A 24,468-nucleotide genomic window follows, 5' to 3' on the forward strand; every position below is an offset into this window, starting at 1 on the left:
CAAAATCCCAAGGGAATAGATTCTTGTACATCCTTTAAACGTGACTTGGTTATATCCCAGCACAACACAAGCATGCTGAGCTAATCAGGTCCCACTAGAATGGCCTGATTAGCTCAGCATGCAATGTATGCAACAAGGCCTGACATGTCTATTTAAAAACTCAATAAAATGAAGTTCATCTCTACTAGTCTAGTGTGTCCTCATCTAATAGTTTATTTTTGGCTCTCTGGCCTAAAGCAGATAGAATTCTGCAGTTATCAATTTTCAGAAATAATTTTTTAAAAGTTTCACTAAGAAGACGACATAGCTAAGAATGACAGACATTTCCAGGGCCCTGTTTTCAGCAGACAGTAACCTACTTTTGGTGTGTGTGTGTGTGTGTGTGTGTGTGTGACAGAGAGAGAGAGAGAGAGAGAGAGAGAGATATGAATGGGAAAAAATGGGAGCCTCATTTAAGTTAAAAGACAAAGAAGCCCCAGTTTCACACAGCCAAACCAAACAGGAATTGGCCAGAGGCCCTGTTTTTCAGGAGCAATTGGCTTTAACATAACTAGCCTATAAGCTGAAAAAACACTTGGAAAAAAAAAAAAAGAAAAGAAAAACCAGAAAATAAACAAATAAATAAAACTTTGAATTCCTCCAAAGATAATGTTAATCTATGAAGGGAAAGTTGCCTCCAAGTCATCAAAACTCCTAAGCATTTAACTCCACAAGCTTTTCAACACAGACAACTCTCTTGACAGAGAGGAACACAACAGACCTGTTCAAGGTCCGTTCAACCTTAACACTAAGTGGTAGCTACCTATGCAGTCCACCACAGCTTTCCTAGGCTCCAACTTAAGAGCAGAGTTCGGGTTTTAAAAGCTACCAAGGGAAATTTAAAAATCTTTTCAGGAAGGATCTCCTCCCTCCACTAACTTAGAGAGCTTTTGTTTGTGTTGCAAGAGTCACTTAGGTGCTCTTAGGCTTCAGACACCTAGTATCTACACAAATACCTGGCAAAAAAAGCAGAGTACATTATTCTGTACTTTCCCCTACTCTCTGACTTTTCCAATGCCAGAGTGGTTGTCAGGGGCATCACAATCTAGCCCTATAGATCCTTGGTATGTACTATCCAGACATGTCATTACCATTGCGATGTTGTCTTACCTTTCTCTGAACCAAGGGCTAGAATTCCAAAAGGCTCACTGAAAAAGTGGGGAATATTCATAAGTATGATTACTAAGGGCTTAATTAACTTTGTCCTAATAACATTAATATTCTTTTAATCTATTCTTTTTATTCTAGCAATAGAATAATATTCAGATAAAGGAACACATTAATAACTATGAAGAGAGGTGGTGATTCATGCCAGTGATTCTGTATTCACATGCTCAAGGGAAAGCCTGACAGAGATGGCTGCCATCTAGTCCTGTGGGTATCTCCGTATCTGCCATTATACCTGCTCACTGAACTAAGGGCTGCAGGGTGAGATGACTTAACAGCTCAAACCTTCACTCATTATTTAACCCTAACCTGCTTCTCCTGAGTTGTACTGGTGAAGGGCGACCATCATCCAGCTGCTCCAGTCATACTCACTTCTCTCTGTCATTATCCAATTGTCACGAGTCCTATGAATGTGTCCCTCACTTATCTGTCCCCTACTCTTCACTGCTACTTCTACTGTCTTAGTTCAGGCCTTCTACATCTTTCACCCAGAAATTAAAATGGCTGTTAACAAGTTTCCTTGTTAGCCCTGGTGCACTTGCCTATACTGCGTGTCAAGCTACCTTCCAAAATATACACCATGTAAACAGTGAAATCACACTCATGTGTAGAAAACACTGGTGAATACCATTAGAATCTTCGAGAAGAAGAAGTAACTTTAAGCATCACATCAATCCTAGAAGGCATAAATATGGTTACTGAAAAAAATCTTTAAGACAAAGAATACTATAATCAAAGATTAAAAACAATGGGAAAAATATCTGCAACATACCTGGAGTGGCATGGCAATTTTTGTAATATATGAGAGGTTTTCAGAACTCATTAAGAAAAAACGTATTTAAATTTGAAATAACATCCTAAATCCATCAATTATGTGGATTCAATTATGCCACACATAACAGGGGGATACCTCTAAGCAGTTGGTCTCTCTTGTTATGCCTCTGAGACACAGTGAAGCCAGTTTACCCACAACAAACCATTGCCTGTATAGCTGGAAGGGTTGAGTGGCCTGATCCTTGATGTTCCAGATTTGAGCCGAAAGAGTAAAGTCTTCAAGAATGTGTCTGAGCTCACCCAGCTCCAAACCCTACTTACTGTTCCATCACACCAGCCTGTGCCAGAAGATCAAACAGAAGCCCATAAGGTGAAATAGACAGCTTTTTATGTTTGACCTGAACCAAGTGATCAGCTGGCACCCCACCAAGAAGGCAGGGTCAGCAGAGTGCCTAAAGCCAGCACTGCTGACACACCTTACTCTACCCTTAGGCATGCAGTTCTCCAAAAGGTGCCCAAATCCTGCATGCAAATCCCACAGATGACACCTTTCAAGTGAAAGCTCTGATGAGATGGTAAATCTATCACACCCATAAGAAAATATGAATTCTGTGAGAAAAGCAAGTAATTCAAAGTGTCGATACAGATTTTCATGTGAACTTGGAGGACAGACCAATCACCTACTATAAGACTACAAAGGAATATGAGGCCAAATCCCTATATACTGTTAATGTCTACTTGTCAAAAGCAGAATTTGAAAAATAAAGAATGGGCTAAAAACTGGAATGTAATCATGAGTAAATCTGTGGGAAACAAAGGAAGTTAAACCCAACCAAATAGAATTAAAACTCAGAATATTTAACCAATTACTTCCCAGCCTTTAAAACGCAGATCCACATTGACAGCCCACACATCAGAACAGTATCACAGGATAGCTGGCTGGCACTGAGTACATCACTTTTTGTTGTTGTTGTTGTTGTTGTTTTTCCTGTAGTTTGTGAGCACATATTCATAATGCTGTTGAGAGTTATGATACAGCTATGAATTCAGTTTCTGAAACAGTTTTTTAAAAATGCAACTGAATTTTTAAATCTTTGGCTTGTGCAATGAATTTGCCAAAATTCAATCCCTGACCAATCATCTGTCAAAGTCCCTCTGATTCTATCAATTTCCTCTGGCAATATTAATAAAATATTCTCCCAATAAATCTAGAGGCTTACAAAGCCCATGTTCATTTTTCTGGCTGAAATGGGTTCAGTGGCTTCTGGAAATAAACCCCAGGTATGGAGACACACAGTGTGATCATTCAGAGGGATTAACATGCTGGCAAGTGGCAGCCAATCTAGCACTCCTCAACCTGTCCAGAGAACCACACCTCCTCCCTTTCCTAGAGAAAAAGGGTTGTGATCTATTTGAAGTAGTGAATGCCAGGAAAGACTGTAGTGTTGCTATTCCTTGGAAGAGATTATACAGACAGAGAGGAACTGAGGTCAGAAGAACAGAATAAACATCTCTGAACTAATATAAGTCAATCTCAGCTTTGTCTTGAGCAGACGTAGGAGGGCTTCATCTGGGCCCAATGTGTTGCAGGCTAAGAAAAAGCACACAGTTATAAAACATACTTAAAACTATTATAATTCTTTCCTCAGGCCTCCAGTTTTTTAAAATACCAACTGTGGGATAAATAAACATAGAGACTTACTCTGGGAAGCATAATGCCCCTCGGTAGCTTTGTCTTCATGTCCTTCATACTCCCTGCTAGACAGCTGCCTGTTGGCTGTCTCCAGTCGATCTATAAACAACAAGGACATGGTTTAAAAAAATGCATATGGATTTAAGTGATCATCCAACGGAGAAATGAAATGGGTACCAGAAGCTGGATATGAAGAGATGCTTAGGCAAGGGCCCCAAACTCAGCAATTCTTGGGGAAGAACAAAATAACAAAAGAAAAGTCTTCAGATGCCATCCTGTATCTTTACTCAGTCAAACTGCAAAGACAATGCACCAGCAGTGTGAGGTAGGGGCAGGCTGGGAAAAAAACAAAACAAAACAAAACAACACTTCACGGCCTCTGAGATGAAGTTCTCTCAAGCAGGCTTAGTCTTCATAACTTCAAATCCAGACCTAGTCCAGCCTTGACCATCAGCCCTATATTTTATCCAGAAACTACTTATCTGAATCTTAGAACTATAAAATAAATAAAAGCAACAAATACCAAGATAAATTAAAACAGCCCAATGAATGAAGATTGTATATAGCAAGTTTCGTTTGCCCAAACCATTTGGTATATCTTAATTTATCCAATTAAATAATCCAGCCTAGTAAGTATTTATTGGATATATTTGATATCCCACACAAAAAGGTTTGTAGTATCTCAAAAAGTAGGCTCTAGCTACTGGTGACAACCAGCGCATTGAGTTGTCAACTGAAAAATTCAGTTGAGTTGACGCAACTGAAAAATGGCTTGGCTGGCTGAACATGAGGCAAAATTTTATGGGTTAAATCACTGCGCTTGTTGGAGGTTGCCAAGACCCTGCAGCAGGTGGATAATTTCCTTCAGGGAGGACATATGTTTACACTCTTCACAATTGTGGCCCTCCCCCGCCCTGCAGGAGGAACATATGTCTAGTTCTGTCTTTCTATTATACCTAGTAAATGAGGCGCTGGCTTGCAAAGAACACTACCCAAAGACTCAGCCTGATGTGGAAAGGGCTGTGCTTCCCACATTGGTCTTTTTAAACATTCCTATTCACACAGTCATGAGTCACTATTGAGTAAAAGCAAAGTGGAGCTGCACACAGACTCCCTGCTTCCACAGCCTCAGGCAGGCAGGTTCACTTCCAAGATTCCATGCTGCAACCTACAACCCACGAAGAAGAAAAGAATGATTCTGCTCTTTGAGCACTTTTCCCTTCCTAGAAGGTTGGAATTACAAGATCATCTAATGAAAGAACAGCAATCTGGCCCTGAATGAGGCTGTTAACTGCACAGGTAGTTTAGGGTGGAGAGATCATAAGGAGAGGGTGACATGCCTCGGAGGTCTCTGTTGAAATCGTGAAGTCTTCTGATCTCGCCTTCCAGTTTATTTCTCATGGCCTTGTCCAGTGACTCTCGCTTGGTAGTGGACTTCACCAGACTCTCATAGGCTTCTGAAATTCTCTGGAGTTCTTTTTCAAACTGTAAGAAAGAACTGGCATTAAAGTGACATTCATGCTGGTGTCTTAGTAATAATGGTTCTATCACACTCAAGTGTGAGGCTATGTCTTCCTTCAGGGCAGGCTTCCTGCATCTCAAGTTTCATGTCTACCAAGCTTTGGAATCCATATTGCTCCCCACCTGCCTTCCAAGGGCAGCATCACTATTCCAAGGGCAATATCAGACCATGTGATGTCACCTTGTAAAAGTCCCACTATATCAATATTAGGAAGAGATTAATTTAACCATAACATAAGCCTCTTACACTTGATATGCTATTTTAATAGCTATGATCATTATGTCCACTTCACATAAGGAAAATATTAAAGCACAACAGAATTAAAGCACTACACCCAAGACCCAAACTTTTAGACTTTAAGCACAGTGCTCTTTCCAGGGACCCTCCTATCTGCCTGTTCTCCAGGAGAGGCTTCATTAATGAGCATCTTCATCCCTTACTTATGTAAACATCTACATAAATGACCAATGGACTTGTGTTTAAGTACAAACGAGTGTACTGCAGAAAACCTTTTTTATCTGCAGGAACTGAGAAATATAGGAATTAAAACTTTTTTTATTTCATGAAATTGAGGATAACTGGAGAAGTCTTTATCCTATGGCATCTGGAAATCTATAACAAGTAGCTAATGACTATTATAGGAGTCTAATGTAATAGTGATTTTGAAGGGGATCTCAATAAATTCCATTTTGCTACTGTGTAACATAAACGCAGGAATGTTTTCTCTGATAATTTGGATGCTAATTCACATTACGGGTGGATAAGGAAGAATAGAGTTACTTTGGATTAGGCAGAAGGGAGTGAAGGGAGACAAGGGAGTTTGGGGTAGGAAGGATAGTAGAATGAATTGGACATTATTACCCTGTGTACATAAATGACTACATGACCGGTGTGATTCTACATCATGTACAACCAGAGAATGAAAAACCATACTCCATTTATGTATGAGGTGTCAAAGTGCATTCTACTGCCATGTATAACTAATTAGAACAAATTTTAAAAACGAATTAAACAAAGAAAAAAAAAAGTAAAGGCTGGGTGAGAGGGCCTGCAAACTCTGATAAGACCACACTACCCTTCTAACTAACCCAGCCCTCCCCAATCCTTCCCACCTGATAATTCTCCTTTGCTGTAACTTCAGGTTCTTCCTTTGACCCTAGTTCCTGCTTCTTCCACATGCTCTTGTCCCGAGACTGTCATGTCAAAGCCATGTGCTTATTTTCATGGCTCATGTCTCATCTTTTGCCTAGAGGTCAGATTGGCTGCCGCTGAGGCTAAGCTGATGGTATGAGAGCAATAGCACTCCTCCCTGGACACTAGGGGACCAAAGGCATGTTGTGAGTCCCTTTAGAGGAAAGAAATGTCACTGAGAGCTAGGCACGCTTTTTTTTTTTTTTTTTTTTGGAATACTAACTACCCAGGTAAGAAAATCCATGATAAGACTTCTGTAAATAATACAAGTCCTAACAGATATTCATAATTTGCTTACAGCATGCAGATACTCTCCTGGGTACAGGGACACAGAAGTAAGATAATCCTCAGCCTTTAGGCGCTCACAGACTACGTGGAGTGTACTCAGACACAGGCACTTCTACAATGCAAGGTGATAAGGGCTATGACAGTGAAGTGCCATGACAGCCAAAAGATAAAGTCATTAATTTTGCAAGGGTAAGACAGAAAATGTCATTTAGAGAAAATGCCATCTAAAATGAGTCTTGAAGGACAAACAGGAGTTTGCCAGGCAAAAAAGAAAAGCCAGAGGGCTTTGACATTCTAGGCAAGAAATTGGACACAAGCCAAGAAACATTGCCATGAAAGGAAGCACATGGCTTTGACATGACAGTCCCAGGACAAGAGCGGGGTGAGAGAGGCAGGAACTAGGGTCAAAGGAAGAACTTGAAGTTACAGCAAAGAAGAATTATCAGGTGGGAGGGACTGGGGAGGGGCAGGTTGTAAGAAGCGTGGCGTGGTCTTACCAGAGTTTTACAGAGATAACTATAGGATGGAGCTGGAGTGTGGAGGTGGGAGTAGGAAGTGGGAGAAAAGAAGTCCAGGTGAGTGGTTAAGGTAAACAGATGAGTGACAGGTGACAAGGGCATGAGCCAGGATAACTAAAAGGAAAAGTTCTAAGGATACTAAACAGCAGAGTCCACAGGTCTTGGTGTGTGGGTCTAACTCATAAGGCAGAAATCCAAGATAACACAGACATTCACAGCTTAGAAGATGGGGAAATACGACAACTAAGATAAATGATGATAAGAAAAAACAGGTTTACCAAAGGGGGGGAAAAAACAATTTGGCTTTGAAAAGATGAGGACTCTGTAGATCACCAAAGCTTTCCAGTTAGGAGGTGGAGATACATGTCTGAAAGTCAGGAGAACAGCTGTGGTGGCATCGGCCAACAGATGACAGACGGTGACAGAATGAAGGCCATTCTGGAGTCAACAGAAGCTGAGAGAACCCATGGGGAGCGTTCACACTGAGGGATGGCTGGGGCAAAAGGAGAGAGACTGAAGTCATTGGTTCCGCAGGTGCCCAGAAGACAAAGACTTCAGAAGGAGCAAAATCATGGTCAGTGTCCCCACAGGTTACATACAACCAAGCAGGGACCGTCTGGGAAGAGGTCATTGAAGAGGCTGGACAGTGTAGAGCTTTGGCTTAGAGGCAGCCAAAAGAGGTGGACCCAAGACACCAAGCCTCCTTTTGGTACCATTTTATTGTCCCTGAGCCCTTCCTATGCCAGAGCTGGCCATTCCACTGTCCCCTAACTTCCACAAGGTCTTCCTGTTTCTTCCAGTGATATCATGAATTATCAGCAATGTGGTGGCACAGAGAATACCACGTCCTAAATCCTGTTCACAGTGCTACTGCAAGTGATGTTCCTTCCTTTTAATTTTGTTTGCAAAAGAGACAGCTCCAAAATACTTTGCCATTTCTAAGCTAATTTTTTGTATAATGGGAGCTTTTATTTTTGGAGAGATGGGCATGCCCATCCTGCAGGAACAGTGCCCTTAAAGACCACAGGGCAATACCTAGTCACTAAGAGGTGTGAAAGTGTCAAAGCCCTGAGGTGCTACCTGCTCAACCTGCAAGCCAAAGACAGTCGGGAAGGTCTCCTGACCTGTGCCACCCTAGGAATCTGCTAGGGTCTGAGTTCACTGGACTGTTACCTGCTGTACATAACTCATTGTGTTTCCAATTTGACTGTTAACTCTTCGAGGGCAGAAATAGCTTTTACCATCCCAGAACTGTCCTCTGCCCATGGCCGCAACTGGGATTAATTAATCTTCAATCAACTTGGTGTATGAACTACACCTGACCATGGATTCTTTACTTTCACTAGGAAACTTCCCTCTGCACACTGTAAGACGAAACTTCGAGAGCCTTCTACAGCATAGTTTACCACCTCAAAGGCTAAAACAATCAAGAATAAACACATAGCTATGTGCTCTAGGTACCCAGAGAAAAAGGGCAAGGACGTTAGTTCAGGACAATTATTTCCTGTGAGAAATGATAGCTGTAGTGGTGGACAAAGAGTAGTCCCTTGCAGTGTGGTTGTAGAGATCAGAGTTACAATTAAATATGGGGAAGTTGAAGAGATGCAGACTTTGATCCAACACAAGGAAGAGTTTCCTAATTACATTTTCCAGAAGTATAGTTCACCCAGTAGTAAGTTCTCCTTTTTTTGCAATTATACTCGTAAAAAAGAAAAGGCCTCCTTTTAAGGACATGAAGCAAGGATTCCTAAGGGGTAGAAAGTCAGACTGGATTCATTTTAAGAATCTTATATCTAAAGCTCTTTTCTTTGTGACTGTACCTCCTTCAGAGTAAAAACCTTCTTCAGACCCTCCATGTCCAGAACATCTTAAACCCCCCTGACATTTATGAAGATGAGGAGAAGACTGGACAGCTGGTTCTGATATAAACCACCAGGGCTGCTTAGGTTCTGGGTCTGGTGCGCAGAGGGAAGGTCAAGTTGGCCTTCACAGCTGCTGTCTTCCCCGCAGCCTGAGAGCCCTGAGGCTGGGCAAGAGAGAAGTACTCAGTGTCCCAGAAACAGAGCTACGAAGCAGAGTGAGACGCCCTGACAGCTTCCAAAGATGCTGTTGTCATCACGCAAACCAACAGAGGACCCTGAGAAAATCTCAGCCATTCTAAGCTCCAGGTGTGTGCTTTTCCCCTGAGAACCGTCAGGGATGCCTAAAACCAAAGAAAGGCTGTTGTTGTTCAAGCCATAGACTTGCACCATCAAAGCCTCCGTGGTTTCCCTCACAAAAGAAGAGTGTCTTCACTAGTGCAAGCCTGGGATGACCAAAAATGCTCATTCCTTCCCCTCCTGATGTCCCTGATAGTTTCTGAAGCCAACAACTCAACAGAGCACAGCCTGGTGTCCTCCTGGAAACTCTGTCCATTAATTAAGTTTCAGAGAAACAGGGAGGAAAGAGAAGCAAAAGGAGTAACCAAAAGGAAAAACAAAAACAACAGCTCTTTCTGGGAGCCCCTAACCATCTTTCCAACATTAACAGTGATAACTACTACCTTGTGCCTCTTTGGAAACAGAGCCTTCGTGACGAGGCCGGGCTCTGGCAGCCTCTGAATTTAATCATTCTTCTCGGCCATGTTCCTGGCACAAAATGCATATGCTAAGCTCTGCAATTAAAAATTCATCTATTTTTGGTTTTGCTCTTAAAATGAATCTCTGTGAGGGCCAAAGTGTTCCCAATGCTATGAGGGTCTCAGATGGAATGATACTGTGGGCATACCATGGCCACATCCTACATCCTGGCAGGCCCACCTAAAAAGTAGGCATCACATCCATGCCAAGAAACTAGCAGCTATCATCACTGAGAAGCGGAGTTGTTGCCTCGGCCCACCATCCTCTGCCCAGACCTAAAACTTAAGCAGATGCCGAGCACACTGAGCAGTGAGGACAATGGTGAGGAAAACTCCGGAACAAGGATGGCCTTTGGGACACATGGCAGAAAATGTCACAACACCAAGCTCACAGAGCCCTCCTGGGTCTCAGTCCCATCTTTGAGAACAACTATAGAACTAGTGAGGAGTACGCCAAGGATCTCACAAGATCTGAGGTTTTAAATTGACAATTCTAGCTTGACAGATGACAGATCAATAAAATTGTGGTACTCATGGAGCCATTTATAATATTCTAGGGAATGAAAGAGTTTGGGGTTCCAGAAGGAAAATAGCTTTTAACTTGTCTCCCTTTTCAGAAGCCATCTGAATCCTTTTGGCCACAAATTCTAAGCATCTTCCTCTGTGCAAGGAAATTGATGCACTGGGAGATTAAGTGATTTTATTTTTCTCAAAAAAAAATAAATAAATTTGCAACAAAATCAGAAACAGATGTATGTTATTGGTTAACAAAAAAGCCCTATATATTAATTTTTTTTAAAAGTCACTGATCTTTCTGTACTACACTGTCCATGGAACTCTTCCACAATATCCCTATGAAGAGACCCAGCACCAAACTGCCTTCAGGGAGTTTGCGGTGCTCTTGGACACATCTACCACAGAGTTCCATTAGGGAAGAATAAAGAAAAATGTGTTTCCCAAAAGTGCTGAGTGGGCCCTTCCCAGTTTTCAGGCCATACCAAGAAGCTGCCCTGGGAGGAGTCAGAGGCAAGCTGGGGCCTGAGCAGCAGCTTACAGGCAAACAGCCAGGAGACAACACACTAGTTTCCCAACTTCTAAGGGTTCAAGTGGAGGTGGGAGTGGGGCCACGATCTTCATGCAGCACTATTTGTTTGTGGCTGTCATCTTCCCTCTGACAAAGGCAGCCAGAGCTCCCTGAGCCAAGTCTGGTCTTGATTCTGGGAGCTCCAGACCCTTTCAGAGGAAATTCCACACCAACATGCTGGGGCAGATTGTAGGCGATCATTTGCACTATTAAATCCTCTGCTCCCAGCTTTTTACTGCCAGCCATTGGAAAATGAGAAAGGCCTACAAACCAAAACCCTGACTACCAAAAGATCAGCCTTACCTGTGAAATCAGTAATGAACACTAATTGATCTAGCCATGATTTTTATCAATTGTCACATGGAGTCAAAGGGACAATCTTGGAGTCAGGTGGAATTTACTTTTCTACTCTAGCTCCTTACAGAAGTGCCTTATTCCAGGGACAGGGACAGGGACAGGCATTTACACTCATTAGATCCCTGCTGCCACACATACTTCTTGGGTCCAAAAAAGAAATTTGAGCATCCTGTGGCTCTCCTGCCCTAAAACACCCCATTACCTTTGCCCCTCTTTTCTCTTCCATACTTCCTGCAGTACATGAGACACAGACATGTGGGTCACCAAGAAATCAAAGACTTGTAACAATTTGTTCTTGCTGGATGATGTTCTAATTTCTTTGGCTCTTAGCATAATGCTCTAAGGATGAAGGCTGTCTCACTTTCTAATATCGCCATGATGTCTACACAGGCTGGAATTACTCGGCATTTTCCCACTTGATCAGTGGTGAGCACAAGGGAAAGCATACAATAACCCCTACTCTTGCTCTTGGAGCGTCCAGGCGATGTTGCTTTTTGCATTAGCCTGCTGATGAGACAGACAAAGCAATCGCAAGGTTCCTGAGATTCCCACATATGAAGGAAAATTGATGTCTCTCAATTCATTCCTGTGTTACTGTCTGTGTTCCCTCTTCCACATTTGTCCATCTGAGGAAATCCTACTTAGCCTCTGAGGCCTCAACCAGTGCCACCTGAGCTGCACCTCTCCTGCAGGCATTAGGTTTCCCAACTCTCTCACCCCTATAGTACTGTAAGTTCCTCCAAGAAAGGCACTGGGTCATATTTATTTTTGTCTCCCTAAAGCTTTACACAATGCCTGGCATAAAAAGGGGCCTCGTTAAACACCAGCAAGTGAGTCAGCCAATCGACAGACACCCAGGAGCAGGTAGAGGATCCTGTTCCCTCCAGAGAAGCTTCTCTGACCCCTTGCCTTGGGATGTCACATACCATACCTTGTGGAGCTTGTCGGCATTGTCGTAGTAACCCTGAAGCTCCTGGTGAAGCACTCGGTTCTCCTCAGTTAGTATCTCCACCATTTGCTGGGCGCGCTCCACAATCGCAAACGCATCTGGACCAAGCTGCTGGCTGGGGGAGGCAGAAGGCGGGGGCTGTGGAGCCGCCAAGGTCATCGGAAGTGGAAGTGGCAAGGAGACAGAGTGCAGTGGCCCACTGACGGAGGAGGTCTGAGAGGACATGGGGCTGTGCTGCTGCACGGTCGACGGGAACGGAAGTTGGCATGGGCGGCTGCAAGGGAACAGAAGACCAGCAATCAGACCCCAGGGGAAGTGGTGGGAGTAGGAAGGAAGCCCCACCAGTATATGTATTGTCATGGCTTCCACTGTCAGAGGTCACCAATGCACTTCCCAGTGCTCAAATGAGCAACAAGCTCCACCACTTATCCCGCAGATATTATTTGCTGTGTTCCCTCTGAATCAGCACTGTGCTGGCTGCTGGGGATCCAGTGAACAAGACAGACCGGGTTCCTGCTCTCAGAAGCTTACCTTCTAGGAGAACAACACAGGCACAGGTGAGCCATCAAACTGCAGAACAAAGCTGAGAATCAGAAAGTAAAATGGTTCATCAAAGAATAGAGAAGTTAGGGACAGGGCACAGCTCAGTGGTACAGTGCTTGCCTGGTGTTGACAAGATCCTGGGTACAATGCCCAGCACTGTGAATAAATAAGTAAATAAACAGAGTGAGATACAGAAGTTTGAGCTCAAGCAAATCAGAAGGTACCAGTGGTTTGGGTGGGAGAGGTAAAGAAGTGAGAGAAAGAGATGCCAGGTAAGAGGATCAGCTAGTACCCAGGGTCTATGGCAGGAATCAGCACTGGCAAGAGCAAGTGGGAGAAAGCCTGGTGGTGTAAAGCACAGCCAGCGAGCAACACTGCAAGACAGGACTAGAGACAGGGGCAGGGGCCTTCGTGAGACAAGGCCCTAGACTTCCCCTTAGAGGGTACAGAGGCCAGTGGGGGACCTGCCTTTGCCAGGAGTGGTGTGCGCAGAACGTATTGCACAGTGGCAAGAGACCATGGAGTCCAAAGAAGAGGCCCAGGTGTGGCCTAGGTGAGTATGATGAGAACTCACAAAGTCAAAGCAAGAAGAGAAACAATTGAGAGACTTAGGGTTCATTTTATATATGTATATATATCAAGGCGGGGAGAAAGAAAGTGAGGGAAATAAAAATTATTCCTCAATTTTGGGTTCTGTGCAAATTAATAGGGCTACCATTTGATGAAATGGGAAAGTCTGGTAGAGACTTGTTTTGAGGAGGTCTGGAGATCAAGACCAGTTTAGTCATGTTAGAAAGAACTCATGAGGTGTCTCTTAAAGGCTCAAATTCCTGGTATTAGCACTTATATCTGAAACAACAGATGTCTATCTCCTGTCTCCACTCCCTAACAATTCCTTCCCCATTATTCTGTTAACCTGCATTTTCTTTCAATCTAAGCCCAGGGCCTCCAAAGACAACTTTTTTGTTTGTTTGTTTGTTTGTTTGTTACCCAGGGGTGCTTAACCACTGAGCCATATCCCAGCCTTTTTATTTTTTATTTAGAGATAGGATCTTCCTAAGTTGCTTAGGGCCTCAATAAGTTACTGATGCTGGCTTTGAACTCATGATCCTCCTGTCTCAGCCTCCTGAGTCACTGGGATTATAGGTGTACACCACTGTGCCCGGCCAAAGACAATTTTTATAGGCACAGGCATAAACAGCAAATAGTCTTGAAGTCTAGTTCTCCAACCACAGCTGCCTCTCTTTTGTTCAGACAGGAAAACTGGTTTTCTTGTGAACCTCCATCTGGGAAATGGAGATGAAGTGTAAGTAAGAATTAGCAGCAACACAAACACCCATCAGTATTGTGTCAAAGAGCAGAGTCCTCTGGAGATCCAGCTACTTCTAATCAGTGACAGTTACATGTGTTACCCTCCATAACTGGTGGCCATCTATAACCAAAGCCCCCAGAACTACCCCAGTTTTTCCCAGCAGGTCACCAGGCCCTGTATTTTCCTTTTGCATGTATTTGTTGGAGTGGTTTTGGCCCCTACCAGCCTCCACATCTCTCACTTCATAAGCATTACTCACAGTCAGGATTCCTCTGAATGCCAGCTACTAGCAGCTAAATGTCAAACTCCAGAAGAAAATTTGACAAGGGTCACTTTGGCCCTCATTATGCAGATATTCATTTCTTCATAAAGATGACCAAAGATAAAACCAGCAGATGATACTATAGTACCTATCTTCAGGCCCTGCTTAGAGCATTCTATCTGGGTTCAGGAGACACTTCCCAAGTGGATTTACTCTGCCTGCAGTCTAGGAGCCCCTTCTATTTCATGTTAAAGTAACTGACATCTAAGTCTCCCAGGCAAGATGAAGAACTGCAGAACACAAAGCTTTATTCCATAAATGAACATCACCTTCCAATTGGCTTCAGATTTTGGAAGGGAATGTCGTCAGTGGCAAGACTTTAAACCATCTCTCATTACTCTCTACATACCTGTTACACAACTACTTGGCCACATCTTTAGAGTAAAACATTTCTGCATTTTGACAAATCTGTGTCCCTTCCACACTGAAGTGTGTGTGTGTGTGTGTGTGTGTGTGTGTGAATATATGTGTCCTCTCATGTATACAAGGAGATCCAAATCATCCCGAGAATGAAAGGCCACTGGGCCCTGCTTTCACCCCAGGTCACAGGAACTATCAGGCATGGACCCAAAACTGCACAGACCTGTTACTGAGTAAGTGTTTCCTGCAGGCTGCAGACCCCTACAGTGCATTTTCCATGGAAAGAGGTTACCTTCACAAGAGCCCACATACCATATTACACCACTGCCTTTGAGTCAGAGGCCGAAACCCACTTTTACCTCCTAAACATTCCTTTCACACTTCACCCAAGACCAGGGATAAACACTGCTAGTCTTGGAGGCAGAGGTGGGCGGCTCTGCTCTTGGGAGCCTTGGGGTGGGGCTTCCACCTCCAACATTAATTTAACTCTGGGAAGTCACTTATGGTCAACAATGAGCCATTTTCTCAGACATCTCTTCCTGGTATGTAATAATTAAAAGGAAAACCAAGAAGAGAGGCAAAAATCAGATGCCACGGTCTTTTTGATGCCAACTAAGTCCTTAATGATGGTGTGAGAACACAGAAAAAGTATGTCTGCCAAGAAAGAGGAGTCTTCTATCACACAAGACGCTGACCTCCAAGTACCCCAGTTACATACTCGTGCTAATAAACCCACATGGTAATGGGCAGCGTGTGGACAGGAGAGCACAGCACGACTCCCTGGCTCCACCACTCAGTCAGCTTGGGGTGTGGGCTCAAAGGCCTGGCAAATCTGGGCTTAGTGTAAATGAGGTGAAAGAAAAGAGTGTCGGGACAGAACAGAGAAATTTCATACAAAATCACATCAATGCTACTGCCTACCCTTGGTTTGCAAAGATATAGCTTGCAATGTCTCTGATGGGCCAGCATTAGGAAAACACTTCCTAGTAATGGGGACAAAAAGAGGGGATGGGAGCCAAGATTTATTGAGAAATATTTGTGAATATAATTCTAGGCTGTTACTGTCTGTCTGTAAGCCTGTTTCCCCTATCAGATCATGAAGTCAGAGAGCAAGTTTATTAGACATCCTGAGTCTCAGACTCCTGGGACTAAATTTCACTTACCTCATATAGTTGTCAAAGGACCTAAGGAGTATGTAGAAGGTCTGGCACACAGTAAGCCCTGGACAACTGTTAGCTGCTATTACTGTTCTCAAAATTATTATCATTGCATTCCATTGTCCTTGATACAGAGCCTAGCATAGGGCAGTCACCAGAAACCCAGAGAATTTTTTCTGTCAAGACCAACATTTACTGAGCACTTCTGACATCCCAATCACTATGGTATCCACTGCAACATGCATCCTCTCATTTTGACCTTTATAAAATAGATATTGTTGTCAATCTATTTAGACAAAGAAAACAAGGCTAAGGAAGTAACTTGTAAAATATGGGAATAGATATGAGAATAGATGAACCAGAGAAAAGAGGAACATAAAGGTATCAAGTACGGGCATTCTGATTCCAGGTCCTTGCAGCTCACTGCTTGCCTGTATATGCTGGTGAACGTGGGGAGGGAAGGCAGCCTCCTTCAGTCCTCTGCTCCAGGGTTCCCAACACTTACCAGTGGCCCAGTCTAAGTCACCATCACGCCCATGATCAACATCCTAAAGCTACAGCACCAGAACATTTTGGAGGCTCAAGTGATCTTGGAGCAAGCATGAGCATTAGAAACCTGCTTCTGAGGGGTTTCCTTGGACTGTAACATAAACTCAGTGTTGCTCTTTTCACAGGTGAATGTCTTGTCCAGAGAGCACTCAGCTAACCATACTGAGTGTCTATGCTATCTGCCAGGTGCTGCTTTCCATCACCTTGCTTAACCCACACAAACAGAGGCAGGCACCCCTAGCCCTTTCTTAGCAAGGAAGCACAGCTTCTTTCTCAAAGAGCCAAGTGTGCCTTGAAATGCCAAAGGAAGTGACCTTCTTCCATGTGCCACTGAAGTGACCAGTTATTTAAAGACATCTGAGTAGGATTGCCAGAGCTTCTTCCCAGCTCTGGGTGGAAACGGGAACCAAGGATTTGAAGAGGGATATCTAAGGCATGAGACCTCAGAGGCTGGTCCTCTGTTGTCAATGATCTGGCCCAATCTGTGCACAGACTGATCCAGATCTGGCACCCAGTTCTCACCTGGCCATCTCACCTGGCCATCTCACCTGTACAACTCCCCATCACTGACCTTATGTCATGTTATTTCTTCTCTCGAATTTCTATTTAAATGTAATATTACTTAATATTTCATACATCTGTGTCTTCCCCCACCTAATTATTAGCATGCAAGTTTTCAAAGGATAGGAAATAATGACTCCTACAAAATTGGCACCCAATAAATTTTTGCCACTCATTTTGCCATTTCATCCCCAAGCAGGAAAGCAATTTATACCAAATTTGACGGATGGGTTTTAAATAACAGATTTAACATTGTTTTATTAAGGAAGAGATATCCAGCATTTAAATTTGTTCTGGATACTACAGGCAGACTGTGGAATCATTAAGGTGACAACATAATAACAACTCTGTGACCCTGAACTTCTGCTCAGGTATCTGAGATCATTAAATGCAGCTGGAAACTGCAGTGATACTATTTGGGTTTGGGGAAATAACGCCATTAGTGGTATCTGTAGCAGCCATTTGCTCCTCTTTGCATACAAGGCTTCACATTTAAACTTTTGCTTTTACATTATACCTGTAAATAAATGTGTCATGAATGGCAATTTACATCCACCTGTCATTTCATCCTAAGATTGGGCATTCACTGCTCTCATTCTGTATGCAGTTATTCTATTTTATAGCTATCAAATTAAGCCATATGACAAAACAGAGATCTCAAAGTCTAAACAAAGTCTGAACCCACATGCTTCCACCACACCAACATGCCTCATATGGTGGCACAGAACAGGACTGCTCTTAATTACCCAGGCTCCCCCCACACACACCTTTTTTTTTTTGGTCCTGGGGTTGAATTCTGGTTCTGCTACTTCAGCCATGTAAGCAAAGACATTTCTAACCTCTTCTTCACCTTTAAATGTTGACAATAATAGTACCTATCTCACAGAGCTGTAAGAATTCAATGAGCTGATGCACTGCCCTTACTGTCTGCTTTAGGAAAGCACTTTCTAATTGTAAGCCTGTTATCACACGCTGCTGTTGGGTATTAGAAGAAAGGCAAGAAGCACCACCCTCAGGTCTCCCTTCCTCTTCAGAACTTGGGGTTAGCCTTAGGAATCACAGTCCCTACTTGTAAAGCCTCAGCCTCGGTGAGGAATCCCCAAACCCTCTAGCACCACAGAACACAGTGCAGAGGCAGAGTGGAGTTTCAGGGTGAGGGCAGGACAGGTCAGACAGATTCTCATCCCTTCTCCTATACTGACCACACAGTAGCCACTAGCATGTGAGGCTACGGAGCACTTAAAATGTGGCTGGTCCAAATTGAGATGTGCTCTGTCAGACAGATATCAGAATTTGAAGATAATGCAAAAAAAGTAAAATAGCTCATTAAGAATTTTTTATACTGATTACTTGTTGAAATTATAATACTTTGGATATGATGAATTAACTAAAATAAGTTTTAAAAACATTTTTAAATGGATTAACACAGATGTTTTAAAAGTAATTTCACCTGTTTAATTTTATTTATTTATTTATTTATTTTTGGAGGGGGAGAACATCAGATTGAACCCTATACCACTGAGCTACATCCTCAGTCCTTTATTTTTTATTTTGAGACAGGCTCTCATTAAGTTGCTTTTAAGCAATTTAGGGCCTCACTAAGTTGCTGATGCTGGTCTTGAACTTGGGATCCTCCTGCCTCAGACTGCGCCTAGTCACTGGGATTACAGGTGTGCACCACCATGCCTGACAGTTCTTTTAACTTTTTAAAAAGTGGCTGCCAAGAAATTTTATGTTAGTCATGTGGCTCACATTGTATTTCTATTGGATAGCACTTCTGTAGATCATAATGCAAAGGGCCTCACTTTAGAGGTCCAATTCCCGAACTCAGTGAACATCAGAGCAATTCAGGCCAACAGCTTGGCTGTTCCCACTCTGCAGTCCTCAGAGCCCACATGAATGGGCATGAATGAAGACAGGCTATATCCAACCAAACGCCATGTGGCCTACCTCCTTCTGATGGCCTAATTGTAGATAAACATAGTTTATAAAAATAAAAATGACTAGGGGCTGGGGCTAGGACTGAGGCTGAGCGGTAGTGCACTTGCCTGGCATATGTGAGGCACTGCATTCAATTCTCAGCACCGCATATAAATAAATAAAATAAAGGTTCATCAACAACTAAAAAATAAAACTAAAAATTAAAGAAAATGACTTGTCTAATTGACAGAAACTTTGCAAAATATGACAGAAAAAGAAAATCATAAATAAATAGATGAAAAATGTAGCCAAGTAATTGACAAAAGAGAAAATAAAAGCAACTAAATATAAATAAAAGCAATTAAACATAAACTTATGAATAGATAAATAAAAATCCAAACAATAGTTTTTCAGTTTGTCAATATTGATAATTCTGTTAAATGAGCTTTTTTTGAGCCCCCAAGTAAGGACTTTTAAAAAATTTCTCAAGATTAGATACATATTAGGATTTGCTCATGTTAAAAATAACACAGGAAAAAGATGGAAGGAACTATTACAGAAGGTAAAGGTGATGTCTCCAGGTAATGGGTCTCTTGAATTTTTTTCTATTCTTCATACTTTTCTGTTCTTTACACATTTTCTATAAAGAATAAGGAGAGCTATTTTTTTAAAATCATTAACTAAATAGTACACATGCATTGTAGAAAAACTGTAAAAATCAACATGGTTATTCTAATACTCAGAAAAAAAAAGGAAACGAAATGAAGTAAAAGATAAGATGAGCTAATAAAGGGCTTCTTTGTCAAAAAAGGTCCAAGTTTGAATGCTTCTCAGTAAAAGTACCTCATATTTATATAGAGCTCTGCAACTTACAGTATTTTCTTATAATTTTTGTATCCTCAAAGCAACCTAGTGAAGAGAGTGTTTAACAATGCTTATTTCTGAATAATGGGATTGAGGTTAATTACTATTTTCCTTTTTTGGTGGGGGAAGGGTGATGGGAGTTACATGCATTTCTGAACTTTCTACAATAAACAGATTTTTATTTATGTAAGGAAGTAAATTAGTTAGTTTTAGGAAAAATTAGCAGAAACAAATTGCAAAAAAAGGAAACTAAAGCTGTAAGAACTTATGCAATTTGCTACAAGGTATAAAAACCTGAATTTAAACCCCTTGAAACTTCTTTTTCCAAATCCATGGGACCTGGACCCCTTTGGTCATGTAGACACCACATGGCTCATAAATGTCCAGATTATGATTCGACTCTTGTGTAAACTAAGAACATAACCATAACCACTGTGATGCGGGTGGTACAGATAACCCTCCAGTTTGGAGAAGTCACTCATTTAATGCACTGCAGCTGGAATTGCATCAGTTTTCCTGGGAAAGTAACCAGAACTTGACCCTCGCTTCTTGAAATTTCCATACTATAGAGCTGTTTCTCAGGACACATGAGGCATTTACTTGGTTTATCCAGCCATAATTTAACTTAAATGTTATAGAAGCTCCTGAGTTCTGATGCTGGCATTCAAACACACATATATGTGTGTGGAATTTAAACAAGGCTGCATGGCCTTATTTTCACTAAGGGCAATGCATAGCTTTTAACTTAACGGCCCTGGTTCTGTGTTATCTTTCTATTGGAGGGTGTACAGGGTATTGAACTCAGGGGCACTCAACCACTAAATAACATCCTCAGCCCTATTTTGTATTTTTATTTAGAGACAGAGTCTCACTGAGTTGCTGAGAGCCTCACTTTTGCTGAGGCTGGCTTTGAACTCGCAATCCTCCTGCCTCAGCCTCCCAAGGTGCTGGGATTACAGGCATGCACTACCACACCCAGCCTGGTGTATCTTTTGATCCCACATATAGAAGTCTGTTTTTATGACTGTATAAATTGCAAATCATAATTCACCATTTTGGAAAGACACCCATACTTCCAAAATTATTCTCTCTCCTCCAGCTGTTTCTAACACAAAGTAAGATGGGACTGGTGAACCTTCCTTCAGCTACTATAGCATATACCAAACATGGAGCCCACCAGGATTAAGACTTGCCATTTAGCAAGCCTGTTTATGTCAAACTGCACTCTGGCTGCACTGTGCCCTGACTGGTTTCTCTGAGGAGAGGTGTTGTCTTTAATTAGCCACATGTGCTCTTACTCTCTCCTTCCTTCCTGCACTGTCATTTAGCATATTCCCAGAGAATGACCTTTAACTCTTTCCTAAACAAAACCAAACCAGGAAGTTTCATGGGGAAAAAAAAAAAAAAAAAAAACCACAGTGCACTTTTGTAGGGAAAATAGTGATAGTTGAGGACAGATTGCACCACAGGTTCTCCCAATAAACATAGGACACTAACTGCATGTCCCCTGCACTGGAGAGAAAGAAGGTGGTGATGAAAGCCTGTGACACGAAGCTAGCTCTGCAGAAGGAGATCCTCAGCATCTCTGGTCTGACATTTCCTTAGAAGATGATGTTTTGTCAGCTTAGGACAGAGGGCTGAGCAAAATACTACCATCTCATGCTCTTATAAAGTATATGCATACTAAAAATATATTAATACACCCATAGATGAGTAAAATATTAATAAACAGGTAGCACTCTTTCTGTTTCCAAGAAGCTTGTAAGTCAAACAGGCAATTGAACAGGCAAGACTGAGACAAGATAAAAAGCAAAAAAGACAATGTCCAGGCTCAGAGAGGAAACAGAGAGCTTTAAGTGTTCTTTTCATCATCAGAGAGTCACTCTTAGCTTTTTCCAAGGTGATACTGCTAAAAATATAGAAATTAGTCTTCAGTTAGTAATTCATCATCTTCCATAACTGAAACATTCTGTTTAAAATGTCTAAATAAAAAACACACACACAACTCCCCTGGATTCCCCCTTCAAAGGAAAGCAAACCACAAGACAGACTAAAGCTCACACCCTGCAGCTGTCAACAAGGTTAAGGTTGCCACCACAGTCTTCCAGGGTATCTGGTAAAGAAGAGGCACCTGGAGGGCTTTCCTCCTAGCATCTGGAGGAATTGGTTTTCTCGTCCTCCAGGAAAACACTGAGGTGGGCAGCACACGAGTTAGACATCACACGTGATGTAGTCTGTAAATCTGATTAGAAACTCATCAGATGAGCTGATGTCAAGGAAAGACTTAAGACCGCCTCCATGGCAACTCATGGGAGGCGCACTATGCAGCAGAGCTCCAGGTGCACCCTGGCCCCTGAACCAAGAGGAGATGGTGCCTGTTGCTATGACCTTGCCCTCTAGTCCTCAGGCTTGATCGAATGTAAATATGGGTATATCAAGAGTGCCCAACTCCTTAGCATTGCTGATAAGACGAGGAATGACAACCCACAGCAAGTGCCAGAATGCCGTGAGCACTCAGTGAAGGTTCTGTCCTCCTGCCACTGCCCAGCTCCACTGTCCCCGACGAAGGATGCAGAAGAAGTTCTAAAAACTGGAAAATCTGAGCAAGTGTTAGAGAAAACAGGCTTCAGTTTCCTAGGGGTTCATTAAAGCATGTAAATCATATGAAGAAAAAACATGAAGAGCCAATTTTCAGGTTCAAATAAGTATGACAAACATACCACCTAAAAAAATCAACCTAGCTAGTAACTGCACATTAAAATAGGGAGGAGACACTACTTTCTTTTTAAATTGGCAAAACTGTTGTAATTATAAATGACTAACATTGATCAAAGTGCAGTAAAACCGTACGTATTTTTATGAAGTTATCCAACATCATAAGCCAATAAACGTTCACTATAATTTACTCAAGTTTCATTTCTAAATAATGATCCTAAGGACGTAAGCCAAAGTATGGAAATTTTGATATGTATGATAATTTCACTATGCTATTTATTTAAAAGTGGCATAAATTATATACATAATAAAATATTATACAGCAATAAAATGGATGGTTATGAAAATGATAAAGGATTATTTATTATTTTCACAATAATAAATTATGAAATTTATTGCTGTGAAAAAATGGGAAACTGTGAAAAAAAATGATGTCTAAAAAAAGCTAAGATACTAAACTGAATATGTGGTTTATTTATTTATTTATGGTTTATTTATTATGGGGGGGTACTGGGGATTAAATCCAGGGTCTCACACATAATGGGCAAGTGCTTTGCCACCGTGCTATATCTCTAGCCCACTAAACTGAACATAATTCATGATTATAATATGAAAGAAATAATTTGTATAGGAAAATGTTAAAAGCTATATTTGGAAAATAGGATATTAATAAGGAACTTTTTTAGAATCTCTAGTATTCAAATTTTTTGAAACACTTATTTTTTGGAAAACAAACATGCGTGTTGACTGATATACTCCAAACTCCTCTAACAAAAATCAGACTATCCAACTGGAATTCATTTATGCATTGATTTTCACTAACAGTGCACAATGCATAGGCCAACTCATTACTTAGGACTAATATTATTCAAATGATTTGGGTGGGGGAAGAAATGCAGTTCTCCATAGTGACAACCCAACTTCCATCTTTTCCTCTTTCCTATCCATTTCCACTTTCAGGTTGAGTGAAAAACAAAACAGAGTTCAAGGAAAGTCAGAGCAGCCCATATTCCCTGCAGGTCCCATTCTTAGTGCTTCCTTCTCCACCAGCCACCAGCTCACCAACAAGGGCCAAAAACATGCTGCAAGTCAACTAAGCCTGGACTAGTGGCCTCTCCAAGGGGTTTCCATAAAGGAATCTAAAGTGTTTAATAATCATCTACCAGACAGCTCCACACATCTTTAGCTCATCGGTGCAGGTGAGAGGTTTTATAAGTGATAGTGAGTCAAGAATGAAGAAACCCAAATTATTCTTCTCATGCATTCTATCGCTTGTTTCTTTGGACCTATCTGTCTCTAGATAAAAAGGAGTCAAATCTCAACAAGGTTATGGGTTGGACCAAACCACTGAACATCCTTTATCTCCTGAGCCCACATTCATAGCACTAAGGAGATGGACTGGGAGAACTCAGCCAGAGTCCTTTCGGTCTGGTTGCAGGAGCCTATGCTACAGTATGTGGCACCAAACAGTCTATAACTTCCTAAACCATCCCTGTTAGTGACACAGATAACCCCTTAAGCACAAAGGAACATAACAGTGAAATTCAATGGAGCCCTGCTTGTCTCTTGGGTCACAGACAGGTTGAATACCATACACTGCAGAGTTTCAGGCTCAAACCTTGGAGATCAGGCTATTAAAGTGTCTGAAGCAGGGCTGTGTGGATGCAACTTTGTTTACCCAGCCAGCCAAGGACTGCACCGCTGGAGCCTTGCTGGCGAGCCATGGCCGAGCTCACAAAGCAGCCTTACAGCTCTGGACCCAGCCTCAATGGCCTGTCTGTTACGTCTTTTAAGATATTTTGATGTGTCACATCAACCCAGCAGCCAAACCTGGCAATAAGCTCAAACCCCACATACGTTTCTTCTTCTTTCTAACATCAGCACTTCCATACAAATGACACTTTCCAAAAATAACCGGATAGAACTCCAAGAAGTGCATCCCTCCTCCCAGATCATTTCTCCCTCC

At 42.1% G+C, this 24,468-nt stretch overlaps 1 protein-coding gene across 3 annotated transcripts in view; it reads right to left on the bottom strand.

Annotated features, from left to right (window-relative positions):
• Amotl1 (angiomotin like 1) overlaps positions 1-24,468 on the bottom strand; it is a 153,349-nt gene that overhangs the window by 40,369 nt on the left and 88,512 nt on the right. For all 3 annotated transcript variants that reach the window (XM_048795775.1, XM_015489976.2, XM_048795776.1), the window contains 3 exons: positions 12,182-12,473; positions 5,014-5,158; positions 3,683-3,772 (listed from right to left, as the gene is read on the bottom strand). In XM_048795775.1, the coding sequence (XP_048651732.1) occupies positions 3,683-3,772; positions 5,014-5,158; positions 12,182-12,473 (527 nt within the window). The remainder of the gene's footprint in view (positions 1-3,682; positions 3,773-5,013; positions 5,159-12,181; positions 12,474-24,468) is intronic.

Source organism: Marmota marmota, unplaced genomic scaffold, assembly GCF_001458135.2.
Source record: "Marmota marmota marmota unplaced genomic scaffold, marMar, whole genome shotgun sequence".
In the NCBI taxonomy this organism is placed as follows: domain Eukaryota; kingdom Metazoa; phylum Chordata; class Mammalia; order Rodentia; family Sciuridae; genus Marmota; species Marmota marmota.